Below are 23,150 nucleotides of genomic sequence, written 5' to 3' on the forward strand. Positions count from 1 at the left end.
AAGTCTCAAGCTATTGCTCAGCTCAAAGTTACGTTAGAGCAGTTCATAGCATACTACGATTATGGGAAATACCTGAAGTAGTTTAAAGTAAGCCCATTGTAGTAAGGGTGGTATGAGGTATATGTTATGAAGGCTTTAATTGCTAACAACCACTAAACAAGAGGGTGTTGATCGAGTACACGGTACCTGGCGGCTCTCATTTGGGAAACTAAGGTGGGGTTGTCCTGTCTTATTGTTTTCTATTCAAACCGCCATAGCCTTGATGAACTGTGGAACAAGGCCTCTTCGCCACGCCCCCCGGGTGACAGCCTGTGGCGCCTTCCATCGTTGTTCTTTCTCTCTCTCCCCTCTCCGTATTTCTGCTTGAAAACTGCCACTTTTGCGAAGTCATCTTGTTTGGATTTATTTTCCGGACATAAGAAAACTTACACGGGGGACGAGGGGTTTCAGTGCGATTCTCGTGCATACACGTCCAGGGACACCTGAGCAAGGTACGTAGCTGTGCATTGCGCTTCTCTGGGAGTTTGAGGGCAACAGGTGTGTAGCTACCTTTACCCCCAACTTTGCAACAATGCTAGTGCTTAACGAATGCTCCTCGATTGTATTTCTGCGTTTTGACGGTTTTCTGAGTTGTATTGCAATGCCTTTACGGACAAACGAGTTGTAGATAATTATTTTATTCCAATAGTATAGAACGTGATTATGTCCCAGGACACCTGTTTATTACGTTTCTGTGATTTCTTATATTTGACCTAGAGGTACGTGCGCCGGTTGACGGAATCTGTCAAATTAGAGGTTGTAGTTACAAAGTCGCTCGACACGAATGAAATAAGTAAGCAAATTGTTTTCTGTGGTAAGATTGGTCTCCTGCGTCAGTTCATGAGCCCGCACTGGTTCCTCAATATTTTATCAGCTCAACTTGGAGCCTCCGAAACGGATACTTTGGGGACTTGTTACAGGTATAGGCTGTTATACCTTCATAGAGACAAAATGGTTCAATTAGCTTGTGTCTTTGTGTGATATAGTTGGCAATGTGGTGCCGTGAAAGCTTTTTTTTACATTTTCGAATGTTCATTCCTCGAACACAGAACTACATAGTGAATATCCTGGATGGCTAATGGAATCAACAGGTGTGTGTGTGTCTGTCCTTTACATGACCATATATCATCAAAATGAATTTGAAGATAATACCAAAACTAGTTGCTAGTTTATTTGTACAGGATTATACAATGTAATTCCTGTGTTTGTGTATGTGTTATCTACCAATAAGACTTTCGCAAATCATCTCAGGGGAACAGGAAGAAATCTTGCCTGGCAAGTTCTTTTGTCAGGTGCCTAACACCTGTCTCTGTGTGTACCTCTAGGGCGGACCTCTGCTCTGCGTCTGTTCAAGCGATGTGGAATGATAGCATAAGACCTACTAAGTGGCAGCATGAACTGTATGTTTTGTCAACAAGCTGTGTGTGTAGGCAACATATCCTTTTTGTCTTGCTAAAAGTAGAGGAGAAAAGAGAGAAATTGTTGAGGTCAAAGTGAACACTGTGCAGCAAAGTGAGCAAGGAGGCACACAGTGAGCCAAGCTCAACCACAGGCCATTTCCACATGCCTCTGAAAACCAAATGTTGGCGTCGGAATGTTCTGGCTTTTGTGCTGCATTTTGCATAATGGGATGAGACATAAATGACCCCCAATCCAGCCGTTTGTGTGTGTGTGTGTGTGTGTGTGTGTGTGTGTGTGTGTGTGTGTGTGTGTGTGTGTGTGTGTGTGTGTGTGTGTGTGTGTGTGTGTGTGTGTGTATGAAGACCCATATAACAGACTAAAATTGGTGACCATCCATTGCTCATGTCCCTAACCTGACATATGGGGGTAACACTTGTCACCCTCATTGTTGTCCACCTTTGGTCTGTTCTTGTCTTGAGGGCAGTGGCTGAATTAAAGTCTGTCTGGGACCATGATGTGCTAAATGGGTAACCTGACCCTGGAACAGAAGCTAAACACAGCATGCTTTTATTTATTTATTTGTCTCAAGAGGGCCAGGCAAAACTCACCTCAGATGAATTAGCCATTCAGCTGTGGAGCATAAGGGTACAGTATAATCAGTATTGTCCATAGGGACTCGGTGTCCAGAGACCCAGACAGCCTCACACTCATAGCTATTGTTGATGCTGCACAGTTGACATCTGCCATACTGGAATCTGTTGTGTCAAATGAGACGGATGGAAGTGCACCGTTATTTGTTAGGAAGCTCTATCACTGTGCTAGTGGCTAGAAACCAAACACATTTCATCCTGGATAGGGGAAAAACATTCTTATATTTTGTCTGTTTTTATTGTAACATTTCTGTAGAGCCAATTCTATCAATTCTTCGGTGATATCTTAATAAACTTGAGAAGGCTGACTTTGGCAAAATATCAAGTGATACAAGCTCTATAACTCTCAATGTGACGTCTTTTCTTCAGTGTCTTTTTTGCTTGCTCTCTGTCCTCTCCTTCTCTAGCCCACTTCTGACACTCCTTAACTGTCGTCCTATTCTCATTCACTCTACCCCCTCTTTTTATTTATTCTTACATTCTTTATCTTTCCTCTAACCCCCACCCATTCAACCCCTCCCTTTCTGTCTTACATGTTTAGTGCTTTTGGGTGTAGGGTAACCAGACCCCTCCATTAGAAACCCTAGCAGTGACTTATACAAGGAAGCAGGTAGACTCTAGGTGGTTTCCACGGCTACGCTCAACAGCGTAGGAGATAACAAAAAAAAAGAAAACGGTTTACAACATGGCTTATGTCTGTCCTGATGGTGGAACAGCCTGAGGCAGGGATCTGAGGCAGTGGAGTTGTGAGTCGGGTGAATAGCAGATTTGTTAAATAACTCCTGCTCTCCCTACCTGCATCAGAACTGGTCTCTGCCTTCCCCCCACGATTTGTTCAACTCCCAGGGAAGTGCCAGTGGTCGTCTGTATAGATAGATTATCCTGATCACATTAAAGAGAGGAGAATGTGTTTGTTTTCAGGGTGTTGTATGTTATACAGAGGAGAATGGTGTCTTACTGTTTGTTGAGGTGTAATAATCTAGTACTCACACAGCTCAGGGCTTCACTGCTGCTTTGGTTCTCCAAAAAAGAACAAGGAAATATGGAGATGGAGAAAAGAAGTATTTAATAAGTTCTGCTGGAAAGCAAATTACGAACTTAGTATGTTATAACATGGGAATTGTAGATTTGTATACAAACTCAGAATCATAAGCGAGTTCTGTGTATAACAATTATTTAAGACTTGTACAAAGGGCATAAATAATTTTAATGGTATGACTAAGGAGTGACGTACAAGTGTTGAGGACAAAAAGCATTAAACCATTGAACATCTGTCTCAATGAAGCTTCTTTTGGAATCTTCCCAGAAATAAATATTTAGTTTGCACACCGGTATAAAGACATTGAAGTCACGTCTCAAAAAGACACTTTATTGGAGCAGATTCCACAGGACTGTTCTAAACCCATGAAGCCATCCAACAGTCACTCAGGTAGACGGAGAAGGATCCGCCTTGATCTTTGTCCTCCTGGAGTGAGTACACACACTGAGTAAACACAAGCCCTGTGAGGTGTTGTTTGCTGTGAGGGGCTGAATCAGTCACTTATTAGACATAAAGGAATGGACTTCACAAACACCGTTTCATGCCCACTTTTTAGATTTCACCACCAATGTGTTTTGTGTTTGGGATGAAAGATGTGGTCATTTTGATCTAAGTGCTACAGTATGCATGGTGTGTGTGTGTGTGTGTGTGTGATTTTCTGAAATGTAGTTAATTGCTTTTGAAATTGGGTATCTGTTGTAGTCTCTAGTATTGACATGCGCCCTAACCCATCGTGAGTATGGAGGGGGTGGGTCTGGGACGGCAGACACCACTGTTGAGCCCTCTGGAAACACTGACAAAGGAAGGTGCCCACTTGACAACCCCAGTGATGGTTGTAGTCCTTCCTGTTGTGTAATAATACTTGGGTTAGGTTGTTGGTTGAGAACTTGGATGTGACAGTGAGAGGTTTTGGCCGCTGTGGAAAATCCCCAACCCCTGTGTTTTCTTTGAATATTTAAAACATGTCTGTTGCTATACAATAAAGTTTTCAACTGTAATTAAAGTTGAGTCATATCATATTTTAGGCTAACATTCCAGTTAAGAGTTCAAGTGAACCAAGTCCCTCAATGAGGATGTGATGTCAAACTGAAGGCTCCCCTTGATGAGAGAACTGATAGATTGCATTCTCAAATGAATTGACACCAATTGCTGTTTTGCTGTTTTGTTGTTTATGCATTTCCATTTGAATAAAGAGGGCACAAAACCACAGCAATATGAAATGCAAGTGACTGAACATTCAGTTTAATTTGTAATAAAAATTATTCAAACTGAAATGCAGATAGCATTGGCACTTTGCATAGTGCATTACCAATTGCACATTGAATTGCCAATTGCAAAATGCATTGCCATTTAAATACAGAAGCCAAAAAACGTCCATATGTATGTTTTTGTGCAAATTAATCAAATATGTGACCATACTTACCTCACTGTGAATTCCCTAATTTGCTAGAGTTGAAACAACAGTTTGCAATTTGAAGTCTCACAAGATAAAAGAAAAATCTCACATTATTTCTTCCTCTCCACCTTCTGCCCCCCCCCCTCCCCCTCTCTCCTTAGCCATGAAGCCCTTCCCTGCCATTACTACGCTGCTGCTGCTGTCGTTTTTCAACTGGTCCTGGGCTGCCAAAATTGTCGTTGTGCCTCCCATCATGTTTGAGAGCCACCTGTACATTTTTAAAACGCTGGCCACCGCACTGCATGCTGAAGGTCACGACACAGTCTTCCTGGTGTCGGAGGGCCGAGACGTGCCAGAGTCGGAACACTATAGGTTCCAGCGCTACCCCGGCATTTTCAACAGCTCCACGGCCGATGACTTCCTTCAGTCCAAAGTGCGCAACATCTTCTCTGGCCGCCTGACTGCACTGGAGCTCTTCGACATCTTGGACCACTACTCGCAAAACTGTGACGCAGTGGTGGGCAGCGAGGCCGTGATGGCGCAGATGAAGCGGGAGAACTTTGACCTGCTGCTGGTGGACCCCAATGAGATGTGTGGCTTTGTCCTCGCGCACATCTTGGGCGTCCCGTACGCCGTCTTCAGCACCGGACTGTGGTACCCGGCGGAGGTCGGGGCCCCTGCACCCCTCAGCTATGTCCCAGAGTTCAACTCGCTGCTGACAGACCGCATGACATTTCTGCAGCGCGTGACCAACACGGCTGTCTACCTGGTGTCACGCTTCGGAGTGCAGTTCCTGGTGCTGCCTAAGTACGACCGCATCATGAAGAAGCACAACATCCAGCCGGCCGTCAGCATGCACGAGCTGGTGCAGAGCAGTCGCCTGTGGATGCTGTGCACGGACATGGCCCTGGAGTTCCCCAGGCCCACTCTGCCTCATGTGGTCTACGTTGGGGGCATCCTGACCAAACCACCTAGCCCTCTTCCTCAGGTGAGCGCCAGACAGATGAGTGTAGGGTTTGACCTTTGACCTTAGCCCTTATGTTTGACATTGGCTTGGACTTGGTCAGGAATTGGTCATGGTCAAATCTTACTATGGCTATGTTCACACATTTGTGTACTGTACTTCACTTTTGGATTTGAAGACTTAAAATACTTTATATGTGTTACGTGTCTGTCTGTGTATCGGATTTCTCCTGGAACACATCAAGTATCATGTTTTGTGATTTTACCATTGCATGAATTATGAAAATGCACCTATTGAAATTCTTGATCATTGAGTTACTTTCTTCTTTTAAATAGTTTTTAGTTACGGAAAATGATGAGTGGGATAGTGACCAATGAGGGGGTGAGGGGGCTATCCCTAGCATAAGTAGGTGAACAAATGCCGGCCTGTTCAGAAGAAGGAATCGGTTTATTTCATTGCACAATGAGAATGGGAGATATTATCCTTGCAGAGACATTTCACAGCACTATAGTTCTGCAGTATGATTAGCTCAGAGAAGGCAATTTGATAACCACACCCTGTTTTTCTCTTTCAATGAAAATAGTAAGGTGACTATTCCTTCACTTTTTTACACTTCATTTGTGCATTTAAGGGCCCCTGTGTCATCACAGATCACCTTTGTCTTCAGTCCAACATACTATTTGTCTTAATACCATGTTTGTAAAGTTGAGAACTATATTGGCCTTGGCCTACAATGCCAACAAACAATACCAGGAAACTGGAAAAGGATGTCAACTTGGCATGACATTAATGCTGCAACTGGTCATGATTCCTGTCTGTGTAGATAAGTATTATGTTTAAAAAACAAACAAAAACAACATTTAAAAATTGAAAAGCTGCCGTTTGTCATGCCCCGAAGTGCCTCTCCGGATCTGTTGCTGATTGTGATGTAGTGTCTCTTCAATGTAATAACTGCTACAGCAGTTACTAATTACAAAATTCCATTGAGGGGAGAAATAATGTCTTTTATAATCTGATTTTGCCTTTTACGAAGCTGAAGAGGCTGTGCCATGTTTGGAGGCAGACAGGGCAGCTGCCTTTGAATTCCCTCTGCAGAAGAATGTATGTTTAAATGGAAAATAGGCCCCTCTAGCTCTTTGGGAAATCATAATGTAGGCTATTTGTGTGCACTGACCTACAGTAGAGGTCATACACCCTAGTCAGCTTAAGTTTTTGCTGCCTCAGGCTGAGGCTGGTTGAGTGGTTCGACTACTTTTGACTTCCAAATGTGTGAGGTCAGGCATGCTGGGAAGTGAAGATGTGAGCGTGAAAAGGAAGGGCGGGAGAGGGACTCTGCAGGAGGAAACAATGTCTTACGTCAGTATTCTCCCGGCTCCACATTGCTATCCCACACCAGTGACAGAGCAGCTCCTCTCATCATAGGAGTCCAGTTTAGACTGGTGGAGTTTACTGCAGGAGAAGGGTAGGCAGGCCAGTGCCCCATGCCTCTTTTTACCTTGCGTAGGTAGGACTACAGACTCCTTTTGAAATGGGCCATCTACTGTTCTCAAAGCTCCGCATGGAAATGTGCCTCAAATCTGGAACGTAGCATAAGATTGTATCGGTAGCTATTTGAAATATTAAGATACAAGCCTCTCCATTGATTGCTGCTGCATTTAGAATTCAGCATGAGCTTTAGGTCATTTTGCAGTGTGTGTGACCCAACACAAAGCCGGCGTTATCTGCTCTGCGTGTGTGTAAGTGTGCAGATCAATTGGTTGAATGGGAGTGTGGGGGGATTCAGGACCTCGCGATTTTTGGAATACCAGCCTCCCAAAAGGGGCATTGTGCATGCCGAGGGCATTATACGGTGTGTGTGCTGGTGCTGTGTGTGTGTGTGTAAATGTGCCCATTGTTGAGTGTGGACCATGGACACTGGCTTCTGTGTGTCAGGTCACCATTCAGTGCCAGGGGAAAGATGGCAATTGCTCTGCAGCTGGATCCCCTCAAATGCAGCAGAGCTGATACAAATTCTCTCTTAATGCTAACCAGCTAACAAAGCTAAAAGAAAATGTAATAACAGACATGCTAACCTAGTAATAAAGCCATAGAAACCTTTACTTGATTATAATGCTGACCTGCTTGTAGAAATGTGTACAGATTCAATAACTGACTTGCTAATGTACTAACAAAGCCAATAAAAACAGCATCCTAACTTCCTAATGAAGCTGTAATGAAACGCCAGTAACTGTGATAACATGCTCACGATCTAGGGCACCGGGGTTTCAAAATCGCAAAATTGTGAATCAAGGTTTCTTGTCGGCTATCCGAAATTATATGACAGTTAGGATCGGACAATACATTTTTGGATTTCTGATTAGACCAGAGGTAGCCCATGAGTGGGGATATTCTGGCACAGCCCCTCTCAGATCTTCAGTTCTCCGAATTTGATAAACTTTAACCAAAGATTTGATGTAGGCGGAGCACCGTTGAATTGTATGACGTCCACATTCCATTCACTCAAAGCGAGAGAGCAATTTTATAGCATACATTTGTCAGATTTTGAGTGAGGAAAGGGAGTAAATGGACTAGGGGATTGTAAAAATTTGAATGTAACGTGAAGACAGATGAGTCAATGGCTGTGTCAACAGATGAGTCTGACTCAACTTGGCTGCAGAGTGACACTATTCGTTGCTTGGTAATGCTTAACACTGACATTTTTGGGGCGGAGATTGAATACAAAAAATAAAAAACACAACCTGGTGTCTAAAAACTTAATCAGTCTGTAGTTGAACTGTTGTATAAAAGCAATATGACACTTGTGTGCGTGGGGTTGGTAAGGGATATCCCTTTAGCATCTCCACTCTCACTCGTGTCATATTGCTTAATTATCCCCTAAGTGAAATAAAATTCCATCCTTTGTTCGCCTTTTCTGCTTTTGACTTGCTATTTGGGGGGAAAACTTTGACCACCAACCAAGTTGTTGAGCATGGTGGTCATGTTAGCGTGGTTCCACTGGAGCCGCCGACAGTGGTAAAGCAATGCTTGCAGAATGTACTTTGTTTACGGTCTTCTTAACCTCGTCTTTGTATTGAACACTCAATCTGAAGCATTTCCACACAGTGGTGTCAAGCTAGCGTTCGCCATTGTCAGGTTCGAGCTGAGATAATTTAGTTTTTAGTTCCATCTCTTTTCTCCAGCTCCTATTAACATACAGAGCGCTGATGGGCTCCAGAGATGTTCTGTGGATCTGAATGGACGATCGTCGATGTGCATAAATTAAAGGAAAATGACAGACATATCGCAATACTGTGGTTCACGGGTGTGTATTTAACCGTAGGGGATGTATCGAAAGGTTCGACATAATTACGTGTACACAGGGCTCGAAATTAACTTTTTGGCTTACCAGCCAAAATGGCTGGTAGATGAAATAAACTACCAGCCAATCATATTTTTTACCGGTCAAAATGAAACCTGGCATTTCAGACCTACCCTGACATTGTTTGACTTAAACAACCTTTACCTATGGTTTTAATATCATTGTTAATCACTCTCAGAATGGATTAAACAAAATCAACTAATTTTACTTTTTAAAATAATTTATAAATTCAATTCAATTTTATGTATATAGCCCCAGAACAGTACAATTGTCTCAAGGCGCTTTACAGAGCCCAGAGCCTGAAACGAAAAATAAAACAAAAAACTTGTGTTGACAATAATACAACTCAACTCCATGTACTTGATGGCTGGTTTCCCTGTAATGTAACTAAACAGCCTGGTATTGACGTTGTTTCTGCCAAATCATTTGATTTTGCATTGTTGGCTGACGTTTGTAACTCGCTAGTCAATGGCAACTGCCCATGCTAGCTAGCGATAGCTAGCACGCAAAAATCAGTTAGCTTAATTTATCGGGAGACGGGAGGACAGGGGATATCATTGCACAACAATAGTGGAGACAAGCTGGAAATCATATTATCGATAGTTGATTTTCTTGTCAGCCTGACAAGGAAGTATAAAATGTATCTTAATGATGGATCCAGTAGGGTGACAGGCTAGGATAGCTAGCTGCTTAGCTGCTGCTAACATCATTCAGAGACAACGAACTTCTGGATTCTAGCTGACAGCTGACCGGTTAAAGCCCACTGACGTTTACCTTTGCGTGTGGTAAAGTAAGTTAGTCTGTTTCAACTTTTGATTCACGCTCAAAATATTAGAACTTTATAAACTTTGTATTCGCGGGCAAAATTTTAAAACTTTGTATTCGCGTGCAAATTGTTATAGTTGTATAGAAATTCTTAGAACTCTCTCCCGCTGTTTGTGTTGGCGTTGCAAGCTATTTTTAACCATGACGGGCGCGGTAGACGGGAGCGGTAGTGCAATGTCACTCGCCAAGTGGCGGGGCATCGGACACAATTTAGTCGCCAGCCCAAAAATGTACACGCCATTGGCGCTTGGCGGGTGCCAATTTCGAGCCCTGCGTGTACATCCCTAATAGGTTGAAAAGACATCCCTTTTCCCCCCCTGGACAGTCCCCGTTTTCAGCACGATTTTTTGAGCCCCGACTTATTCTGAAAAAAATCATGTTTTGTCCCATTACTCTAAGTATGAGAGTTTGGGAGCAATAACACAAGATTTATGGGAACATAATTTGCTTAACAAAATGTACTGATGATCGAGAAGACCTATAGGTATGTGTCTCCTACTGATGTTGGCAAAAATCTTGACCAATTCTTAGCAAACTTGGAACAGTGCCAAAATATCCACAAGTGGCTAAGAATATATTACATCCATTATATTTCAACAGGTTGTGGGCAAGAGGGTGTTCTGTTTTTAAAACAAAGGAATCTGGTCACCTTATTTCTACTTAAAAAATGTTGCTGGTCTAATTCAACCAAAATGTAAAGAATGCCTGCCCAAAGGGTTACAAGGGATTTAGACATTTTGGGAGCCCTGGGGTACATTCTATCCCATTAACCTCTAACATGAAAACTAAATCCATATGTATGCTAACAGGACCTCTATACTAAAACACCAACATGAACACTAAATCCATATGTATGCTGACAGGACCTCTATACTAAAACACTGTCACGGTCATCTTTTGGCTTCCTCCAATTCTAAATTGCAACAGGCTTGTATTAGCCATTTCTTCCGAGACTGATTTGATGCCGGTGCACTGCTCTGTAGATGCAGGTTTACCCGCAGGAACAGTGTGCTAATACAGGTGTTGAAAAGAACCAGTCACAATAATGTGAGGCGCTGGTATGGCCATACACAGCCTGGCTGCAGTATCACTGTGCTCCTGAAACGTTAGCCAGCCAATTCGTCACTCAAGATAAAGCCATCAGCCATATTACTTTCACATATTTGGTTACCTCAGACAAGACTCTATCCCTATTGTCGCACCCTTGTGGGGCTCCTAGTCTGTGCGGAAGCTTCTGCAATCTACAGCAGACCCATTTCTTTTTTCCGAGGGAGCAGGGCCGCTGTGTGAGCCCTGCAGATGATGTAAAACACGAGTAGTGTGTATGGTCACCTCATCTAAAAGAGGCATCAGTGAGAGAACTCACTTATTTCACCTCAGATATCGACAAACTCTTTTTCTGTAGGGTCTGTGAGAAAAGGAGAGTATATAAACCGAACACCTGATGTAGAATTCCAAAAGGAAATATTCCTTTATGCTGGGCTCCCCTAGGGACATGAGCCGTCGGATTTACGAGCCAGCCGCTGTACTTTAACCCTTCATAAACGCCAACCACGCCCTAGTTTTTCATAATTAGTTTCCACTCCCTACTTTTCACTCTCTGTGAGTGTCGATACTCAATACACACTTGAGTCAGTTCCATTGTACAGTCCACAAAAGTACACTCCACCAACATGTGGAGAAAAGGTAGCTGATTAATCAAAAGAAACTGTTGATCAGGTATGTAGTCAGCCACTCCTTTCCCTCTGCGTATGTAGGGTTTAGCGCCTCTGCAACAATAACACGGCATTGCTGTGGCCTGCTGGGGGTTTGAGTCCTAAGAGTCCTCTCTCTAAAAGCTCTGTTTATTAGTTTATATGGTGTGTGTAAGCAACATTTACCTGATCAAGGGTCCAGGGTTTAAAAAAAGGGGCAGGCCCTTGAAGAGGAGTCCTGGAGTTGAGATAGTGATGTTGACTATACAGAGTTGTGTGAATGATTATTGATGTGTGATAAACTACAAAGATTTGAGATGATTTACGCTGGTTGAATGGGACTGTTGTGTATACTTAAAAGGGAAAAACCTCGCCACTGTAAAATCAGATCATCATAAGAAAGATGTCACCAAGATGGAGGAGTGTGGCTTACCATGTGTATGATGAATCCTGCTGTTGAGGTTACAGTATCCTGTAACTTAACTCATTGAACACCCACCAATATTTATTCCCCCAATCACACATTGACTGACCTTTTAAAAAAAAAAAAAAAACACTTGCATGGATCAAATAACACCAATGAAACATTGTGATTCGTTGAATCGAAAAACTAACCAATTAAAATTGATAAAGAACTGTTCATGTCAACTTGGCTGAGCATATGAATGTGTCATTAATGTGTGTGTGTGTGTGTGTGTGTGTGTGTGTGTGTGTGTGCGTGTGTGTGCCTCCAGGAGTTCGATGACTGGGTGAAGGACACAGATAAGCATGGCTTTGTGGTGGTGTCGTTTGGTGCAGGGGTGAAGTACCTGTCGGAGGACATCGCTCACAAACTGGCTGGAGCTTTGGCACAGCTGCCCCAGAAAGTCATTTGGAGGTAAATAAATACTCTCTCACTCATTCCCTTTCATTCACTCCTCATGCCCCGGCCTCCTCTCTGTTCTCTGCTCCACTGAAACAGCATAGTCCATATACCATATACCTCACTCATTCCGTAGATATACCTATACCTGTTAGTTAGAGAGGGATGTGTTGTGATACTCACCGTTACTGGTGTTACCAAATACTTAATTACAGAACAGAACATTATCACACAATTACTTGTTTCAGTTGAAATGTCATGAATAAACATTACAATATAGTTGTAGGAGCTAACTGCATTGTACTTCTACTTTTGCTAACCATGCTGAGGAGCAGGGACGTGCACAGGAGGGGGCTAAGGTTGCTTGGGCAACTGCCCGTTTGCCCTCCTCGACTGAAGTTGCCTCTCCGAAGGAAATATATATATATATTTTTAAATAGTATTACGGCTTCAGAACTTGATGTATGCCTAGATAAAATAATCGCGTAATAAGCGTCCAGGGGACAGGGGCATGGCAGCGGCGGTTAGTGAGAGTTTAAAATGATATAGGCAAAATATGCGTCCAGGGGACAGGGGCATGGCAGCGGCGGTTAGTGAGAGTTTAAAATGATATAGGCAAAATATGCGTCCAGGGGACGGGGGCGTGGCAGCGGTGGTGACAAAAATGAACGTGTTGCCCCTTTTTTCCAGGGCAGAGCAACTGCCCTTCAAAATTCCTGTGCATTTCCCTGCTGAGGAGTCTCCTTAGCTGTTCAAAATCTCATACATATTAACTGTGCTTATATGTACCACTAAGTGACTTTATATAGTATACATAAATCAGGCATTTAGTATTCAAATACCAACTAATTAGTCAAGCTTAAAGGCAACCCTAAGTTATTGTTGGTTGTTAATTGAAGTCCTTCAGATTACATTCTCATTCTTAGTCCCAATCACAAGGTATGTGGTAGACAAAGCCAAGCTCAGTCACTGTGAGCAGTAAATGTTTACCTGGAGTTAAGAATTTTGACCAGCTCTAAAGCGGAATGACTCAAATGGCTGGAAAAAAAATAATCCCAAGTTTATTTGTTTGTGTGTGGGTGGGTGGTTGTGTGTGTGTGTGTGTGTGTGTGTGTTTGTGTTTATGTAGCTTTCTTTTTTTGGAACAGCGTCCAGAGCTAAGGCTAACAAACACTCAAACATCACACTCATATATAGGCAAAATGCATACACCGTACACACTGCCAATGAAATTAGTACAGAACCACACAGAGTTCATTGTTAGACCTAATGTAAACTAACAGTACCAATTAAGACCGGCTCTTTTCTCTCTTCTCCCTCTCTCCAGACAACAAAAGTACAAATACTCTACCTATATAGACACACTCACACACACACACACACACACACACACACACACACACACACACACACATACACTTCAAGAGAGTAATTGGATATTTCACCTGCTGGCTGCCTTGTGGTTTCTTAGTAACAGTGCTTTGTTTGTGATTAGATTGTGCACACATACCACCCCCCTCACACATAGGCATGCACAAACACATGCACAGACACACACACACACACACACACCCACACACACACACACACACACACACACACACACACACACACACACACATACACACATACAAACACACACACATAAAAAACGCACGCATGCACACACATAACTACTGTCCACAGGAAAGATCCTGAGGGTGTATAACATAGGCCAGTGTGGGAGAACAGTCCAGTAGCGTGCGGTGCATGTCTCTGCCGTGCAGTGAGTGGGTCCAGGAGAAGTCTGCTGTAATGGATAGCTGTACATCTGAGCTAGTGGCATCTGGTCAAAGCACTTGATCTGTTTGAAGCTCCTATCCCAGTCTATATAAGTTCTCACATGCTGAAGAGGTGCATACTGTTACATCCGAACTACAGGCAGGTGTTATTTAGCAACACCTTTCTGGAAGCCAGCTGTCTGCAGCTTCTGACTGAAGTATTTATGAGTAGTTTTACACCAAGTGCCTTTCGGGTAGATGTTTTGATTATTTGGGGTAGTTTTGCAGTTCTAAACTCAATGTAATAATGATTTGTTATTAAAAAAAAACAAGCCCTGTTGCTCTCAGTTTGTCATAAGCACACTGAAGGAAAAGCTTCCCACTGAGAATACTGTTCTCAAAGGCAGGGAAGGAAATCATAACAATTCCCCTTAGTATCATCTCATTTACCTGGAACTTCCATTCTGTTGCACCCAACCTTCCTCTCCCACATGAAGCCTTGCAACCTTGGACCCCTGAAGTTAACTGAGTGTTACGAGATCATGATATATGTGACCAATATATGTTGTGTTATATGTGCTGTGCCACATCCTGCTAGTCATAAATGAGGGACAAAGTCTTTGTTTTCTCATCAAGTCATCAGATACGACATGGTCGGGTGGTGGATGTGTGGATTGCTGTGTAAGTTATTGGGTAAATGAGCTGAATTAAGTTTTATGTGTGTGTGTGTGTGTGTGTTTGTGTGTATCTTTGCATCTTTGCTGCCATTTTAAAGTGAGTGTGTGTGAATGGTTCCTTTGACTTGTTCTGTGTGAATCTGTCCTTTGTCTGAGTGGCCTGATGTGTGTTGGTTGGTTGTGCGTCTCTGCTGCTCGATGGGCAGCAGCAATAGCTAATGAGGACAGACATACACATGTTCTGCTCTCATACTTACTTTTGTTTGGTCTGAAGAGAAGAAACATCGGATAAAAATGCTATTTGAACCTCTTTCCCTCTCTGCCTCTCTCAGGTTCTCTGGAGTACCTCCCAGCAATTTGGGGAATAACACAAAACTCGTGGACTGGATGCCACAGAACGATTTGCTGGGTTAGTGCGCACACACACACACACACACACACACACACACACATAGACTTTAACACTCTCCATACACACACACAAACACACACACACACACACACTTTCACACTCTCCATACACACACACACACACACACACACAGAGACTTTCACACTCTCCATACACACACACAAACACACACACACACACACACACACTTTCACACTCTCCATACACACACACACACACACACACCTATCTCCCAAGGGTGTTGCTAATCAATGCTAATCATAGGCGCTAGCCTGTACAATGTCACTGGATTTTTTTACATACTAAAATAAGGAAGCATGGGATCTTTTTAGACCCTGCCTTTTTCAATAGAGTATGCTGTGCTTTGTCTGGCGTGTGTGTGTGTGTGTGTGTGTGTGTGTGTGTGTGTGTGTGTGTGTGTGTGTGTGACAGAGTGCGAGAGAGAGGCCTTCACATTCTCTGTCTCTTTCTCCCCCTATCCTTACCAACAATGTGAGTGTTGTCTGAGAGAACACAAGGCCTGTCCTCTCTCTGAGTCTCCTGCAGACCGTAGTTCTGTTTCAGAGTGGCTTAAGGTCAACACCATCCACCCCCGCAAACCACCAACCCTTTCACATGCCCTTCCTGTCACACGCGTGTCTCTATCTGATCCTGTCTTTTTACATCCATCTCTGGGATTTCCTTCGGGATTTTCTCTTTTTGCCTGTCCTTTGTCAGGCAACCCTGATTGCTCCTGTGTCTTACACAAGAATTTGTATCAAATCGATTAAGTTAGACTATTACAACATTTTATTGATGACTAAATTAAATTAGCTAAATAGCAGGTAAATTGTCATTCCTCTGTGAATGTTGAAATTGGTATGTGGAGTGATTTAAATGCCATTCCCATTCTTGCCCCAGCAGATTGTCAATAGTCTACAGAACAGAGTTTTCTGAATAAAGCTTTTTTTTTCCGAGATAGTACTACACATATCCCAAACCTAATGACTTTTGTCAGCAGGGTTTTCACACTAAGGGGTACCCCCACTCCTCATAATGCACAGAATCTTACAAATGACAAAGCCCTTATTTGCTAAATGTCTGTATAATTGTTATTGAGTTGTTTCTAACATGGTCACACTAACAAAGGAATGTGACCGTGTGTTGACTCATGGAGAAACGCCAGGCGCTGGACAGATGAATCGCTCCATAGTTGAAAACTAAGTCAGTGAAAACTGCTCCTAAAATTCTGTTGAAATATTGCAAGTTCTATCGTACTAGTGAATTTCTAATTTCACGTTTTTTTTTATTTTCACAAAGCATTGTCATTGCTCTTGACTTCTCCGTTGTCATTTACCTGATGTTACATGTATGTGCATGTATCTATGTATCTGTCATAAAACTGTCAGCTTTTCAAAAAGTGTCAAACTGAAGTGTAAGGGCATTTCACACACCGTATGTATTTACAGATAGGGGTTCTAAAATAAACACATTCCTGTGAAAGTGATGTGCACACACAGAGTGTAGAGATAAAAATGGTATGCCATCAATCACCGATACCGTTGACCTTTTACGTCTGTTGTCTCCATTTGTGTACTTGTTCATCTATCTTTGCATCATTCATTATGACACTAATATAAAAGTATTACCTCATGTAAATGTATTCTGAGTTGTGATGATAGGTCTAATCTGTGTGTTTCTGTGTGTGTGTGTGTGTGTGTGTGTGTGTCTGTGTGTGTGTGGGTGCGTACGTGCTCAGGTCACAAGAATACACGTGCGTTCCTGAGCCATGGGGGGCTGAACAGCATCTATGAAGCCATGTACCACGGCGTGCCAGTGGTGGGGGTGCCTCTGTTTGGGGACCACTACGACACCATGACCCGTGTGCAGGCCAAAGGCATGGGCCTCATGCTGGAGTGGAAACGAATGAGTGAGCAGGATCTGCACACCGCCATGCTCAGTATCATCACAGACAACAGGTACTGTGGGGGCTGGGGGGTGTGATAGGTCACTTACACTGAAAGCTGTTATTCTGATGTTAATATGCCCGTCATGTTCAAGTTCAAGTTCAAGTATTTTATTTGTCACATACAACAAATGTAGTGAAATGTGAAAGGGTCTACGCTCCACACTGTGCAAAAATAAAATAAAATTAGATTAAATTTAAATAAATAAATTAAAAAAAGGTGCTGAATTAAAAATTTGAGATCAAGCGTCTCTTTGCCTGTGGGTAAAAACTCCTCCTTAGTCTCTCAGTCCTTGAATTCAGACTGCGTAGGCGTCTACCTGACGGCAACAGGGTGAAGAGGCTGGCATTGGGGTGTGTGTCATCCCTCATGATGTTTCTTGCCCTCGACTCCACCCTCTTGTGGTAAATATCATTCACGTTAGGTAGGGACACTCTGATAGTCCGCTCGGCTGAGCGCACTACCCTCTGAAGGTTGGCCTGATCTTGGGCGGTACAGCTTCCGTACCAGACGATCAAACACTGATACTTGAATTTGAATTGCTAAGTTATCGCTATATGCTCCTGGTCCCGCTGTCCTGCTTTCGCCGGAAGTCCACCACTATTTCCTTTGTCTTTTTGATATTTAGGGCCAAATTGTTGGACTGACACCACAGTGCCAGGTCTGCCACTTGGTTCTGGTAGGGCTGCTCGTTGTTATCGGAGATTAGACCCAGCACCACAGTGTCGTCGGCAAATTTAATGATGGAGGTTGAGCTTCCGGAGGCTGTGCAGTCATTGGTGTAGATGTTATACAGCAGCGGGCTCAGAACGCACCCCTGGGGGGAACCTATGTTGAGGGTCAGCGGTCCAGAGGTTTCACCACCCTCTACTCTCACCACCTGGGGGCGGTCAGTAAGGAAGCTGAGCACCCAGTTGCACATTTGGGAGGTGATCCCCAGCGACCTCATCTTGACGATCAGGCGGAGGGGGACTATGGTATTGAAAGCTGAACTGTAATCTGTGATTACATGTGAGCCAATGTCTTGAATATGGCAAAGTCGTAGCGCCATTCTGTCCCCTGGTGGCGTAGTAACATTGATGGAGATCTTCAAGTTGGAATGGGTGGGGGGGGGATTCCCCCCCATTCACTACGTTGATATCAGAGTAAGCCCTTGCTCCATTGATGTCCCATTATTTCTCGCAGGATTGTTTAATGTGGAGCCATTTAACATCACTTTGATCACTTAGAGCCCAAGTCCGTCTTTTATTGGTGAGAGGATTTTGAGAAACTATACTTGGTTTTAGGCTTTGCAGTAAATGGTTTGTTTGTTGCCTGGTTGCTAGGGTTGCCTATTGTTGCCTAGTTACTGTTGCTGTGCAGCCTCACTGCTTTGCCCCCATACCAAACATAACTTTAACTTAGCAGCTAATTAGTTCATATTAACACACCCTAGCAACTGCCAACTGCTAAAATGGCTCCCTAAGCTAGAGTTAGATGGCTAGGATAACTGGGTGAACTGGCATGAGACCTTAACTATGTGCCATGAATGAATGCTCTATTTTAGTCACTATACTGGAAGGCTGTGCGGGCAGGCCTGACTGTCTCATCTCGTGAAGGTTCACACTCAGTAGATGCAGTATGCAGTCAGGTGAGAATACAAGGACTCATGCCATCATGGAAGACTAAGTGGGCATTACCGTTCGTTATCTATCACATGTTTTTTTTATGTGGCATTGTTATGGATTTTATATGAGAAAGAGATATCAGAGAGAGAGAGATTGTGTTACTTGTCATGTCACATGTCACATGTCACTTACCCCTAATTTACATAATGGTCACACAGTGCAACCAGGAAGTCTTTCAGCACTTGATTTGTTTTTTACATGCATACTTATATCATACTTACATCATGTTAATGTTATGAGAAGTTAAGCTCATGTCAGATTTGTCCTCCATCTAGACTTTTCTCCTAGGTCACTCGTAGGACTGCTGTCTCTAACCATTTGCCGAACAGTCAAAATAGACGCTTGTATCAACTGATGCTTGTGTTGACTAATTCTTTAAAGTGACATTAAAACATCTGTACCAGTCTCAGATGGAGCCAGCTCATTGGTTGGTTCATTCGTGAGCATGTGTGTGACAACCCAGTGTTTATGTTTTTTTAACTAATGTGTCCCTACAAGTAATCAGTAGTTTCCTGTATGATTATCCCCTGACGTATAAGTAAGCACTACTTTCTCTGTGACTCCCCTGGAACATGGAGATGCACATGTGCTTTGTGAGCGTTCATATTGAAAGTGCACGATAAGGGGAAGATGTACTGTCCTATACTGACAGGGATAGACTCACACATTCATCACTATCCCAAGGAAGGGACGGACCCAAAACCATAACAGTGATTTGTGTCAAACCCCAAGCGAAGAGCTATATCTGGGTTGTAAGTTTTGAGTTATGGCAGTTCTTGGGATCTGGTGCATCTGTACTCTGAAACTCCAGCAACTCCAGCCTGTCAGCAACAAGCTGAGAAGAAAATATTTCTTCCACAGCGGAGGAGCTGGAGCCGAGGACACGTCCCCATTTAGTGTCACACGGTATCCAATTTTCAGACCAGTAGGACTTATATGGCCTTTGCTGAATACAAATGTAGCTTTTGTTTTGTTCATTATGCAAAGTTTTGAACCATGTGTAAACTAACCTACAGGAATCAGGAATACTGGAAATGTAGAAATGTCTGATATGTGTCACACTTGTCTGATAGTAGTCTGGCAATAAGTGTAGGCCACACTGACAACTGTGTCTATGGATCAACAAAACCTCACAAACCTTATAACCTGGTGGTACACGTGCTATATTAATCCCATATGACCTGGTGGTACACGTGCTATATTACTCCAAGGAATATTTGCTGTTACACCAGAACAGTTCTCAACTAGTCAGTTATAGAGAATGTGTTAGTATAAATAAAATGTAGTAAACATACCTGTTTATAAAATCTGAAAAGGTCTACCCCAGTATAGAGTGACAACGTACAGGTGAGTGGAAAGTAGAAACCCTCATGTTCTCTCTTTTGTCTCTCTGTCTGTCTGAAGGTATCGTGACCGAGCACACATGTTGTCCAACATCCATAAGGACCAGCCTGGTCACCCTGTCAGCAGAGCTGTCTACTGGATCAACTACATCCTGCGTCACAACGGGGCCCCACACCTGCAATCATCTGTCTACAGCATCTCCACCTATCAGTACTTTCTATTGGACGTAGTGGCCGTCATGGCTACTGCCATGTTGCTGATTGGTTACTGCCTTTACCGAACAGGCAGGGCAATAAGAGCCAGGTTTTGGAAAGGGGCAGAGTCAGAAATGATGGCCAAGGAGAATGGACATTGCCATAACGGCATTCCAAATGGAAAGCTTAAACGCAATGGACACATCAAGAGCAATGACAAGAAGCTGAAGTAGAGTGCAAACGAGCACAAACATGTAAACACCATCAGGCGAATATCAGCAATGCAGAATGCAGAGAGTATGACATCCAAACTACAACACTACAACATTAAAGCAACACAACACAATAGTGGGGCAGCCAAAGTCTACGTAAGCAACAAAATATAAACACAAACACACACACACTCTCTGCTATGTGGAATTTCAAGAACTTTGAAGGACGTTTGTGTTTGGTGCGCCCTCCCTCTCTCGTTCTTACAGTTTGCACTCGTTCTTTGGATAGGTGTGAATGTTGATGTGCAGTTTCTCAGAATGTCCAATCTATTCTTGAAAAGAGAGAGTCGAAGATTTTAAAAAGCAGTTTTAATTTTAAAGGATTAACGTTTTTAACAAAACCATTGTGCTATCCAGCATCAGGTATCTGTATATATTAAAATGCAAAGTGATTATTTATTTCAGTAACTGTAACTAATGCTGAATAGCAGCAATAGTAATTCTGTCATGAATTAGTTATAACAGGGCAACAAACTGGTTATTTCATAATTTATTTTGAGATATACGAGTGAAACACTCCCTTATGGTCAGTATGAACCCGTGTACACTCTCAACTTTCACCTTTGACCCGTCCAGTGTTTGTGTCTGACCCTGTCTTATGTCTAGACCTAATGCCTCGCTTCAAACTTGACATGAAGGAAAAATGTCATCTTTTGTGAAATGATAAATTGTGTTCATCCGTTCTGTAATCATAAGTCAACAGGTGACTCCGTACACTAACGATCCCTAGGATTCAGTTTTGTATTTATAATTTGACGTGAGGCTGGTGGTTTGTAAGCAGAAGCTAGCTTTGTGAAGGAAGCAATAATCTGGCGTGTGAGTATGCATGCTCCAGTAAGCTATGTGAGAGATATGAAGCGCGTGTGTGTGTGTGTGTGTGTGTGTGTGTGTGTGTGTGTGTGTGTGTGTGTGTGTGTGTGTGTGTGTGTGTGTGTGTGTGTGTGTGTGTGTGTGTGTGTGTGTGTGTGTGTGTGTGTGTGTGTGTGCGCCGGTGAATAATTAAGATGAAACTAGACCCAGTGTTCGATGTTTAAAACTCTTGGACGGGACTCCCTATCTGTTCACTTGGCCCTTTGATCTTATTCTTAAAAAAAAACTTTTAGAACTTTTTCTCTTCTCTCCCCCCACCTGTCTTTGTATTGAGTTTGTGATGCACACGATGTCTTTTGTTTCTTTACATAGTTCTGTTGCAGTTCAGTGATGGAGTTTTGGATTGTCCTTGAATGTTTACGTGTTCTTTGCACTGAGCTCATCTGGGGATGCATTTCTGCTCTATCTGTGTGGTATTAATCAATGTTCAACCATGACTGACTCTCTACCGCACGGTTCTCAATCATCAAACACAAGGGCAGTCTTGTTGTCAGTGAAGCTGTTTCTCTATGAGCCTTAGTACTCTGCCTTGCTGCACTGCAAAACACTGATACTTGAATTTGAATTGCTAAGTTATCGCTATATGCTCCTGGCAGGGCTACTATCAACAAGGTGCTGCACAGCTGCCTGCGGGCAGACGTACCAAAGCTATGACTGGGGAAATAGTGACACACATACACATGCACGCACGCACACACACACACGCACGCTGCAGAACCTGAATGTTGTGATTTCAGTATTAATTCAAGGGAATCCAGCTGTGAGAGAGAGTTGAGAAAGCACTTCCTGTAAGCTCCGCCCCCCCAGACCGTGTCTTCTTCTCTGATCTTGTTCTCTCACTTTGTCTCCGTATGCAGTCTAGCCGGTGAGGTCATGTGTTCCGAGGTCACCTCCCAGGGGCCTGTCCCTGTATGCTCATCTCCGTGTCATAGCTTTACATTCAGTGCCTGTCTATACCCGCTCATTCTCTATTTTTTTTTCTGACTTTCTGTTATTCCTAGTTCCTTCTTTATATAATCTCCATCTCATCTCTCTTGTTGTCTTGATCGTCTCCCCTGTCTCCAACCCTCTTTCAGTCTCCCATCCGTCCTTCCCTTCCACGTTGACAGATTGTTGAGTTTGTAGCTGCTTGTTCCTGCAGTAGGTATTTTTTACATTGATAGAAACATGTTAAGCTGCCTTTCGTGCATGTCCCATGTTGTAATGTAAATATATAACATGTAATAAACAAAGACAAATACTAATGCTCAATAAACATTCCACATTTTATTTGCATATCTCCAGAGATATTCTTTCATAACCAAGGCCAGTTGCACTGTGTGTGTGGGTGTGTCACAAGTAGATCTTACCACATGTAGGACTTGTTTGTTGTGTCTCCCGTACCTTCATAAAGGACAGAGTGATGGCGGGCCTAATTTTTTTTACATCTGTATGTGTGTGTTTAAATTATAATGGGTTCAAACAGACAGAGCTCACATTGCATGGGTAATGGATACCAGTCACACAAACCCACAAATCCACAGATGCACACACACACACGTGGAACGTAAAGTAGCAGTGCTCTATCAGCGGTGCTCTATACCGGTGTGTTTGACCAGCGTTAGTGCATGTTTGTGTACCCACATGTAGGAAAGTTGTGTATTTGCAGTCATAAATCAATCCGCGTGTGTGTCTGTGTGTGTGTGACTGTGTGTTAAGTGACATGGGGTAAGGTTACGCCAGTCCATTTCTCATCCTTTCCTACTGTATCAATTATTCAGGTTCACAGGAGTACAGCGCT

General features: G+C 43.1%; 1 protein-coding gene across 1 annotated transcript; it reads left to right on the forward strand.

Annotated features, from left to right (window-relative positions):
- Positions 1-287: 287 nt before the first annotated feature.
- On the forward strand, positions 288-22,639 carry ugt8 (UDP glycosyltransferase 8). Its single transcript, XM_012831341.3, has 6 exons — positions 288-491; positions 4,687-5,513; positions 12,101-12,243; positions 14,998-15,074; positions 16,816-17,035; positions 20,095-22,639. The coding sequence occupies exons 2-6, from the start codon at positions 4,689-4,691 to the stop codon at positions 20,459-20,461; spliced, it is 1,632 nt and encodes a 543-aa protein (XP_012686795.1). The 5' UTR covers positions 288-491; positions 4,687-4,688; the 3' UTR covers positions 20,462-22,639.
- Positions 22,640-23,150: the final 511 nt, after the last annotated feature.

The sequence above is a fragment of the Clupea harengus genome, chromosome 22, assembly GCF_900700415.2.
Source record: "Clupea harengus chromosome 22, Ch_v2.0.2, whole genome shotgun sequence".
NCBI lineage: Eukaryota > Metazoa > Chordata > Actinopteri > Clupeiformes > Clupeidae > Clupea > Clupea harengus.

Excerpts from the sequence above, each read along its gene's own strand:
- ugt8 (XM_012831341.3), top strand. The coding sequence starts at position 4,689 with ATGAAGCCCTTCCCTGCCATTACTACGCTGCTGCTGCTGTCGTTTTTC. Across the intron at positions 5,514-12,100 it reads CACCTAGCCCTCTTCCTCAG|GAGTTCGATGACTGGGTGAA; the intron begins GTGAGCGCCAGA and ends GTGTGCCTCCAG. Across the intron at positions 15,075-16,815 it reads GCCACAGAACGATTTGCTGG|GTCACAAGAATACACGTGCG; the intron begins GTTAGTGCGCAC and ends GTACGTGCTCAG.